The 9962-nt window shown below is 35.6% G+C and overlaps 2 protein-coding genes across 2 annotated transcripts in view; one reads left to right on the forward strand and one right to left on the reverse strand.

The window, feature by feature from the left end:
* LOC107755586 (serine/threonine-protein phosphatase 4 catalytic subunit B-like) overlaps window positions 1-2277 on the reverse strand; it is a 5002-nt gene extending 2725 nt beyond the window's left edge. The window contains exons 1-4 of the mRNA XM_016572474.1: window positions 1845-2277; window positions 692-913; window positions 437-488; window positions 315-365 (exon numbers count right to left, since the gene is read on the reverse strand). Coding sequence (XP_016427960.1) covers window positions 315-365; window positions 437-488; window positions 692-801 — 213 coding nt within the window. The 5' untranslated portion in view covers window positions 802-913; window positions 1845-2277. The remainder of the gene's footprint in view (window positions 1-314; window positions 366-436; window positions 489-691; window positions 914-1844) is intronic.
* A 118-nt stretch (window positions 2278-2395) lies between these two features.
* The window catches only part of LOC107755559 (ATPase family AAA domain-containing protein 5-like), a 20790-nt gene continuing 13223 nt past the window's right edge, over window positions 2396-9962 (forward strand). Inside the window, exons 1-12 of the mRNA XM_016572428.1 lie at window positions 2396-3057; window positions 3140-3218; window positions 3439-3594; window positions 3729-3873; window positions 4544-4622; window positions 4730-4911; window positions 4993-5141; window positions 5335-5453; window positions 8297-8298; window positions 8381-8477; window positions 8608-8690; window positions 8776-8906. Of these exons, the coding sequence (XP_016427914.1) occupies window positions 2396-3057; window positions 3140-3218; window positions 3439-3594; window positions 3729-3873; window positions 4544-4622; window positions 4730-4911; window positions 4993-5141; window positions 5335-5453; window positions 8297-8298; window positions 8381-8477; window positions 8608-8690; window positions 8776-8906 (1884 nt within the window). The remainder of the gene's footprint in view (window positions 3058-3139; window positions 3219-3438; window positions 3595-3728; window positions 3874-4543; window positions 4623-4729; window positions 4912-4992; window positions 5142-5334; window positions 5454-8296; window positions 8299-8380; window positions 8478-8607; window positions 8691-8775; window positions 8907-9962) is intronic.

Below are 9962 nucleotides of genomic sequence, written 5' to 3' on the forward strand. Positions count from 1 at the left end.
AAGTCTGCTTTATTGTCAATTCTTCCACATGTACAGCACATACATACAGAGAATTGAAATTGCGTTACTCTCAGACCCTTGGTGCATACAGATAACATTAACAGTAGAACATAAATTACAGATAAATACAGATTAAATATAAAATACAACTATAAAAATATACAAATAAGGACATGTAAAAAAAGATAAATAAAGCAGCACAAGGCACATGGCAGATAGAGTGCAAACCAGTGAAATAAACAAACAGTGCAGATATAATGATTGTAGTGCAGTGTAAATTTAACAAATGCCATATTGCATTCTCAAACACTTACCCTAAATAGCTCCTTTAAATCATAAAACTGCCCATGTATATCTCCACAGACCTACAGATTAAATAAATAAATAGTGAGCTGATTTCACAATTGCATAATCCGGTGTATACAGAAATACTCACCGTGACGGGAGAATCTACCCTCTGAACATTACTCTCTTCCACCAGAATCTCCCTATTAAGCAAAACCATGAAACTTACAGCATAAATGAGGTAGCTTTTGCAACTTTAATTCAAATCAAGCAACTGTATAATGATATACAACTTAACAGTAAGCACCAGTGACTTAGATGCACATGGGTTGCGCATAGCGGAGTAAAACTAATAAGTACAACAAATGCATAATGGTATCGTGTCTCTTCAGCACCTAAGCATTACCTCGCTTTGGCACACAGCGCCTTGACTTCAGTTTCCTTGATAAGTTCACAGCGTCTGAGTTGCTCGATCTGTCTGTCCAAGTCAATGACGTCGCCCATCATGACACACATGCATACACACTCACAGAAATACCCCTCAATGTGAGGCTGATAAAAACCCTGACTCTCACTGGCTCTCCAGTCCTCTGTTAGTCTCACAGAGACCACGAGCACACACAGCCTCCTGAGAAATTAAGAGATTATGAGGTTGTGCACATAATTACACACATAAATGCACATAATTTGGGATCATCGAGATAAAACAGAGATAAGAAAAGAATCATAAGAAATGTCAAAATCATATGCATGCTTGAAACTCACTTGACACAAATGTCCCAGTGAGTCTTTTAGTGTATCAGTAAGTTTAATAATAATAATAAACTCTCTAAAATAATAACAGCAACAATAATAATTTATATTAATATATTGTTTTTAATTTAAAGGGGGCATATGATGCTGCTAAAAAGAACATTATTTTGTGTATTTGGTGTAATGAAATGTGTTTATGCGGTTTAAGGTTCAAAAAACACATTATTTTCCACATAGAACGAGCCGTTTTAGGTAGGTGTGGCTGACTCTTAACTTTTATAAAGAATATCTCTTTGGATTTGAGACTTTAGTCTTTGCAACTTTACAGATCTTCTTTATGCACCAAGAGCTTGTAACACTTCAATGAGAAAGGAAAAATTTTAATCGCATCATATGACCCCTTTAAATATTTCTATGAAAATTTGTAAAATGTTCAAACATAATATTTTTTCCCTTTATTAGTTATTACATTAATTATTTTATTAAATTAGAATGTCGGTGTTATTTTAAATATCACTACTAAAAATAATACAACAAATTAAACTATTTTAATTCTTCACTTTCTTGGACGCAACTTAGCCATTAATTTTGACGACCTCTTTGCATTTTAGTTTTCAGTCGAGGATCTTACAATTTTATTGCAAAAATTAGAATAGCAAAGCCTGGTTTACAAAAATAGTGCAGGGACAAAGCGGTTAGCGTGAATGCTGTGCCGTGTTTGTTTGAGTTTTCTGCCAAAGTACTACGATTAAAAAAAGAATTGCATTTCACACGTTGAAATGTACGTTTGAATAAACAATAAATACCTTGGGCTTTGGATTAAATTTGTTTAGGCATCCGTTGTTTCTTTTGTAAGATGGTAAATTGGGAAAGCGGCGTATGCAAGTGTGACCATCACATCAACAAGCAAACTGTTCCGCTCTTCAAAATAAAGGTGCCGATCACCTGTTCTACTTGACAGCATATATCCATTGCTCTTAATAATGACATACATTCAACTCGTAAAATAAAAATGGGTGAGTGGAAAAATCTTGATCTGACAGAAAAAGTTAAGATTGTTAAACTCTCTATCATGATGCAATTTTTTTAACAGTATAAACCTTAAATGTGGGATATATATATATATAGATATTAGGCGTGATGTAACCCTTAGTTCAAGTTAATTACATTTAAGATGACACCATAACCAACGTTAATTAAAATTAAACCAAGAAAGACCTGTTTGTTCTTGTGGTATTTTCCAAATGACTGTTAGTATTTTGAAATCGAATGTCGTTTGAAAAAGCGCTTTTTCCTGTTTCAGAATGTATGACGACACGGGCTGTGATTGGCCGAACCGGCGCGGCGAAAGACCTCCATGATATTTGGCGCCATTTGTCGAAAACAATCCAACTACGCTAAAACCGGCCAAAACCTACAGCAGTTTATGAGTGCTTTTAAGCAGCCTAGTCTTGATGGTTTTAAAAGCAAAACCAACAAGGGTCAGAGCAAGCAGAACCAGGTTCAAGAGAAAGTCTCGGAGGCAGCAGACAATCAACATGAAAAATCTCTTGAGAACAAAACTGAAGAAAAATCTCTTGAGAGCAAAACTGAAGTCACCAGCTCGGAGCAGCATGAAGAGCAGAAGAGCTGTCCAGGTGACAAAAAGAAGCGAGTTAGGAAATCTGGGAAGAAGGGGCACGCTAAGAAAGCTGAAGATGCACAAGCTGCAACTCCGAAACCTGAAGAACCTCCAACAGATGTCGACAAAGACAGTAGCCCAGCTGATGATGACAACAGTGAAAAGGCTGTCAGAGAGCTGAGGAGGTCGACCAGAGAGCTTTCACGTAGACAGTCAGCCGCTGTGCTTAATACCGCACCACAGAAGAAAGAGAGGCAAGAGGACACAAAGAAAGATGATGAGAACCAAAATACACCCTCTCCCTCTCTGGCCTCTACCCCAAAAGCTCAAAGACCCAAAAGAGGCATGTATAGATCTGAAATGCTCTGCCCACCAGACATGAAAGGCAGCCCTATCAGGTGAGATTCACTTTTTAATTTCCTACTTTAATTGTTTTTTGTGAAGTACATGAGACAATAAATCAAACATTTTATTTGATAGAATGAGAATCACCAGGGTATTTCCATCCTCTGCTACAAAAGCTGGTGATTTTGAAATATCAAGTCCTCTCTCAACACAGGTAACTAACATTTATGATTTATGTATATTATAAAAAAAATAATGCTATGTAATTTTTTAACATTTCTTAAAAGAATTGTGTATATAAGCGTTTTTATGTAATTATTTGATTTAAAAATCTGTGTAATCTAAATGAAATAATGATATTTTATTAATAAAACAATTGTTATTAGTAGTTGTTTTAAGACTGAAGATTACTCACAAAAGCTCTTCTTTGTTAGGAATTAAATGCAGTTAAAAAGATAAAACAAGCTAGAAAGCTGGTGCAGAAAGCCAAAACTCTTCAGCAAAGTAAAAAGGACACTAATAAAGATAAAGACACTGTACGATGCTCTACAAGAAGCAAAGAGTCCATCATAAATTACTGTGAAGATAAGGTAAGATAGTGGGCGTGTTAAAAGTAAATTTGTGTAAATTATTTATGCTTACAGGAACTGCTGCTAAAATTACTCAAATTCTTTAAGTCAAGTTATTTTTAGTTTTTATAATTTATATAATGTCTTCTTTTTAGGATTCTGTAGTGTTTTTGGAGGAAAGCAAAAGCACTCCAGTCACCTCACAGGAAAATGACAAAAGCCAGAAGAAGCTTCGTAGTTTGAATGAAGTTTTGGGTAAAAATACATCTCAAAATAAAACATCTAAGACGTATCCTGCAGGTACGGTGCTGACACAAATGGTTAAAATTAAGTCAACACCTTAATGTTATTTTTATTAATTGTAATTTTGTGCCAACTTGGAAATCACATTCAAGTCATTAAAAAAACGCATTGATGTCTATTTACATTTTTTCAGCTTCTAAAGTGGCTCCTCTGTTCGGTGAGAAAAAAGCTCCGAGACCGTCGGCTGTCATTTCCATTTTTGACGACAGCAGGTATTACGTCAGTAATAACAGACAATAATTGAATTGGCAAATGCTCTTTATTTCTTTTAGTGTTAAATTCTAATAAATGCCTGTACCCCCAAACTCAACCCTGTCAGTCGAGAGGCATCAGAGAACTCGCAAGATGATGAACAGTTCAGAGCAAAGAGAGAGTTTCTGAAGAGTGGCCTTCCAGAGTCCTTCAAAAAGCAGATCGCAAAGACAGCAGCCAGCCGAGAAGCTTACAGTCAGGCCTGTGCTTCCTTCCAGACAGTGGTTCATGTCCAGCAGAGGGCTGCAGGTAAGCTGACAGGTGTTCTCTAGATTGTGTTCTCAAATTGTGTGTATTTAAGACTAATGTGCTCATGCACCTTAATGTTATTTTTATTAATTGTAATTTTGTGCCAACTTGGAAATCACATTCAAGTCATTAAAAAACGCATTGATGTCTATTTACATTTTTTCAGCTTCTAAAGTGGCTCCTCTGTTCGGTGAGAAAAAAGCTCAGAGACCGTCGGCTGTCATTTCCATTTTTGACGACAGCAGGTATTACGTCAGTAATAACAGACAATAATTGAATTGGCAAATGCTCTTTATTTCTTTTAGTGTTAAATTCTAATAAATGCCTGTACCCCCAAACTCAACCCTGTCAGTCGAGAGGCATCAGAGAACTCGCAAGATGATGAACAGTTCAGAGCAAAGAGAGAGTTTCTGAAGAGTGGCCTTCCAGAGTCCTTCAAAAAGCAGATCGCAAAGACAGCAGCCAGCCGAGAAGCTTACAGTCAGGCCTGTGCTTCCTTCCAGACAGTGGTTCATGTCCAGCAGAGGGCTGCAGGTAAGCTGACAGGTGTTCTCTAGATTGTGTTCTCAAATTGTGTGTATTTAAGACTAATGTGCTCATTTCTTTCCATGTCAGATTGTTCTGTTTGGAATCTCCAGTGGCCCACAAATCCCTTCCTGAGTTGTTTGAAGGAGTCCTATAATTTACCGTCTGTACCTCTGATGTCTTTGGACAAGTCTTTAGGTTGTGCTACAGTTCCTGCGAAAAGAGCTGGTTGCCATCAGGTTGGTAATCCTTTGGTGAAAATTTTTATATTTATGTGTTTTGCATTTTTTATTAAATATTTCAGTTTGTTAATATACATTACCATACAAAAGTTTGGGGTCAGTAAAATATTTTTTTCTGAATGAAATACTTTTATTCGGTGAGGATGCATTCAATTGATCAAAAATAAGTAACTTGTTTTTTATTATTTAGATGTCCTGTTGTCGAAGATCTGAGTTTTCTGAGCCAATCAGGCTGCATCTTTTGGAGGAGATGAGAATCTCCAATCCCTCCTTCCCTCATCAATGCTTTTTTACACGGTTTGTTAAGTCGTGAAAACCAGAGTTTGTTAACAGGAGCAAAGGAAGCAAAGTTTCCTTACTTTTGTAAAGGAACACCAGTCTCCTCTTGGCTTATATCGAAATTTTCCGACATTCTTCTTTACAAATCCTCGTTTTGTACTTCTAATTCTTGACCGTTTTTTTGATCTCTCCCCTGCGGCTTCCGCATTCGTCACTTCTGAACGGCGCATGCGCAAAGCCGACCTCATACGTCATCCGCCCGGAGCTGCTTCTGTGTACAACAGTGAGCGCAAGCTAGATTAAATTGATTATTACGTTTTAAATATGGATATTTTTCTTACAAAAACGCATCGATTTGCTACAGGAGGCCTTTGTTCACCCCCCGAAGCCGTGTGAGGTAGGGATGTTCATTTTAACCGGTTAACCGACCGTAAGAATTTTGACCGATTAATACAATCAGTTAAACGGTTTAAAAAGTCATTTAATTATTTATTTTTTCAGTAATTTATCAAAATATTTAAAAAGGTTTGCTGCATGGTTAAAATACACTATGCGTATTAAAAATTTTTTTTTGTTTTTTGGGGGAAAAAAACATAAGTCGCGTATAAGTCACATTTAATTTTTTCATTCAGAAATAGGCCAATGCAGACGCGAAATGTTTACAAACATTTTAATAAACACTGTAAACATAGCTAGGCTATTTTAGTTCCCCTCACTCCACAACAAATCCTTTCAATTAACAGTATTTAGAAAAGAACAAGAATAAAAAATATAAGAAGATATAGCAATATAAACGAAAAGCCAAAACGGGTTCATTTAGGCTAAAACGAAACTGAAACCAACGTTGAGTCTCTCATTCCACACAAAATCAAATGTTTCCATATTCGCGATGTATTTGAATGGCAAATTATTATTTATGTAGCCTAGGCTTCACTCGCGTTCCAATATCCACGTAAAACAAAATGTTTTGCATAACATCACGGCGGTACTGTGATAACACTAGGCTATTTTAGTTCCCCTCACTCCACAACAAATCCTTTCAATTAACAGTATTTAGAAAAGAATTAAAGAATTAAAAATATAAGAAGCTATAGCAATATAAACGACAAGCCAAAACAAATTAATTTAGGCTAAAACGAAACTGAAACCAACACCGACGTCTATCATTCGAGACAAAATCAAATGTTTCCGTATTCGTGATGTATTTGAATGGCAAATTATTAGTTATTATGTACTTCTCTCGCGTTCCAATATCCACGTAAAACAAAATGTTTTGCATAACATCACGGCGGTACTGTGATAACACTTAACAGCCGATTTTACTAAATTTTTTTTTACTATAGTTTTTTTTTTCCCCTATGTTTGACTGACTGTATTTTATTATGATAATGAACAGGCTGCATTGTCAAGGCAGCAATGCTTAACTGTGTGCGCGCATGCGGCGCCAGCGCAATCACTTGAATTTTTTCCTTCTAACAGTGGAAGAAACTACTCCTTTTAGTCCTAAAGATAATCAAAATTTTATTTGTGTACATTCACAATAAAAACAAATCTTTCTGCTTTTGTAAAATAATCCTAAAGAAAAATAGGATGCTGCTTTCTGCCGTCTTGTTTCCTTTCGCGCAGCACAAAAATTATCCGAAACTCTGCATACTAGGCTACTTGTTACACAGTTTTTCTTTCATTTTCTTAATTTATTATTTAAGTAAAAATATATTTCTCGTATAGGCCTATTTATTCGTTTTATATATAAATAGCATAATAATAGCTTTATTATGATTTTCTCCGCTCGCAGAACTGCTGCAGGTGCGTGATGTGATACGATGACTATGTTAATCCTCATGTTCTGTTGTTTGCTGCTTTTTGAGCATGTAAAATTCATCCCCGGGAAACAAATGTTAGTATTTTTTAACGGGTCACAGACACTTATCCTTTCTAATTTAATTCAATTCTAATTTAAAATAATCTTGTCGGTTAACGGTTAATAATCGGTTAACGAGCGTCGGTTGTCGGTTAGGAAAAATAACTGAAATGAACATCCCTAGTGTGAGGCACTTTTTATTATGGATTGATGCACTTTATTTCACTTCTTTTGGACTGATGCACTGTAACACCCGCTGACTGCCATTAAACAGCTTGGAAGATCAAAGACAATTTTTAATATAACTCCGATTGGATTCGTCTGAAAGACATATACACCTAGGATGCCTTGAGGGTGAGTAATTTATGGGCTAATTTTCATTTTTGGGTGAACTAACCCTTTCATCTAAAAGTTTTTTTCAATTTTTAACTTTACAGTATTTCATGAGCATTAGTTGTACAGCAAACATGAATTAACAGTGAACGAGTATAAAAGTTTGGGGTTTATCTTATTCTCATCAAGGCTGCATTTATTTGATGGAAATTACAGTAAAATCTATTACAAAGTATTATTTAAATAAAATATTACAATCTAAAAAAAATTCTTTTGAATATGAATAAATATATGAAATGTGAATATGAATGAATATATTCTAAAATGTATTTTATTCCTGTCATAGCAAAGCTGAATTTTCAGCAGTCATTTCTCCTGTTTTCAGTGTCACGTTATCCTTCAGAAATCAGTCTAGTATGATGGTTTGATGCTAAATAAACATTACTTATCAATTTTGAAAACCGTTGTGCTGCTTAATATTTTTGTAGAAACCATGGTCCATTTTTTAAGATTCTTTGATGAATCAAAAGAATAGTGTTGATGAACCAAAATAACACTTATTAATTTATTTAAAAGAAAATCTTGCTAACCCCAAATTTTTGAACGGTAGTGTATTTATAACATGGTTGGTAGTTTGTTCTTCATCTATTATTTTTCATTATTTTGAATTGAACCTAAGGTGTTATGAAATACTTGCATGTTTCTTAAACTTGTTTGCACTGTTGTTTTTATGTAATGTGGTTGTTCATGTTTTCATTTCGAGATGGAGTGAAAGAGGATATGCTTTGGACAGAGAAGTATCTACCGCAGCACTCCAGTGAAGTAATCGGGAATATGGAGTCTGTCCGGAGGCTACACAGGTTATTATACTGTCTAGTTTAAACAAAGATGGTGAAAGAGATCCCATTCACTTATTGACATGTCAGTAATTAATATTCTTTTTTTTTTCTGTTAAATTTCTTAATATTTCATTTTGTTCATTACTGTTAGCTGGCTGAAAGAGTGGAAATTGAGAGCTGACCGGGAAGAGAAGAGGAAACAGCAGGAAAATAAGCAAGAGGAGGACAGTAATGGTATGTAAAGATGCTAAATGGCACGGTACTAGCTGTTTTGCTTGCCATATTTAAAAATCATTGTCTCAACATTATTCCTATCCAGACTCCTGGCTCATAGGTGAAGGCCTGGATGAGACAGAAGATAATTTGTGTAACACACTTCTTATCACTGGACCCACTGGAGTGGGCAAGACTGCTGCAGTCTATGCCTGTGCACAAGAACTTGGATTCAAGGTGTGGTTCATTTTTCAGTTGTCTTTACTATTTTGGAATTGTCTGTCATTCAAAAAAGGAAAGCAGGGCTCGCAAAATTTCAAAATCCCTGGTAGCCCTTCGGGCAGGCATTCTTCAGATTTTGGTAGCCCAAAAATTTATTTAACTAGCCCGAATAAAAGATATTGTATTTTTTCTTCAAATAACAAGTCAAGAGAGTAGGGGTGCAACGGATCACATGATGAGGGGAAAAAAAATATGGTTCTTTAGTATTTAAGTAACACTTATTATTTAAAGAACAATTTACTACGATACCACAGCAAAAACTAGTAGCATATATAGGGATGTAACGATTCACTCAACTCACGATGTATGATTCACGATACTGATTTCACAATACAATTTTTTTCACAATTTCTTTAACAAAATGAGATTTAAGACCGATTTAAAAAAAGGTGTCCTTTTGTTATTTCTCCGACCAAAAGGCTGCACATTACTTTGTGAAATTGAAAATGTCAAACAATATACAGCTTTGTGATACTACATACAAAATCTGAATGAAACAAAAACAGCAGACGGGCTGAATGAAATGCAAATGTCACTCTCTGACAGCAGGTGGAGCTTAAACAGCAGGTATTTATAGGCTGCTGCCCCTTTAAGACCGAATGCACGGATCCAATATAATGATGCACGTGCGATTTCTTTCTCCACTGTTTACGTTCAAGACATGAAAATACTTGCCGAGATGGTTATTTTGAGATAATTTTGTGTGTATGTGTCCGTTCAAGCGAAAGGGGAATCAATTCTGTGTTCGTGCTCTGCCTGAAACGCCGCTCTGTATGTGTGCGCTTTGAGCGTGTGCGCGCGAGCACCAAACGGAATTCTTCATGCACATGAATAGGGATGCAACGATTATAGATTTTGTTGGTACGATTATTGTCTGAGAAATAATCAAGATTTCACGATTATGACGATTATTGTGCATTTATTCATTTCACAAAATTATTAATGTATAAAATCACATGGACACTCTTTCGATAATAAAGTGTTATTTATTTCTGTTCTAAAGGCAGCAAT

The sequence above is a fragment of the Sinocyclocheilus rhinocerous genome, unplaced genomic scaffold (assembly GCF_001515625.1).
Source record: "Sinocyclocheilus rhinocerous isolate Xijiao unplaced genomic scaffold, SAMN03320098_v1.1 scaffold2849, whole genome shotgun sequence".
NCBI lineage: Eukaryota > Metazoa > Chordata > Actinopteri > Cypriniformes > Cyprinidae > Sinocyclocheilus > Sinocyclocheilus rhinocerous.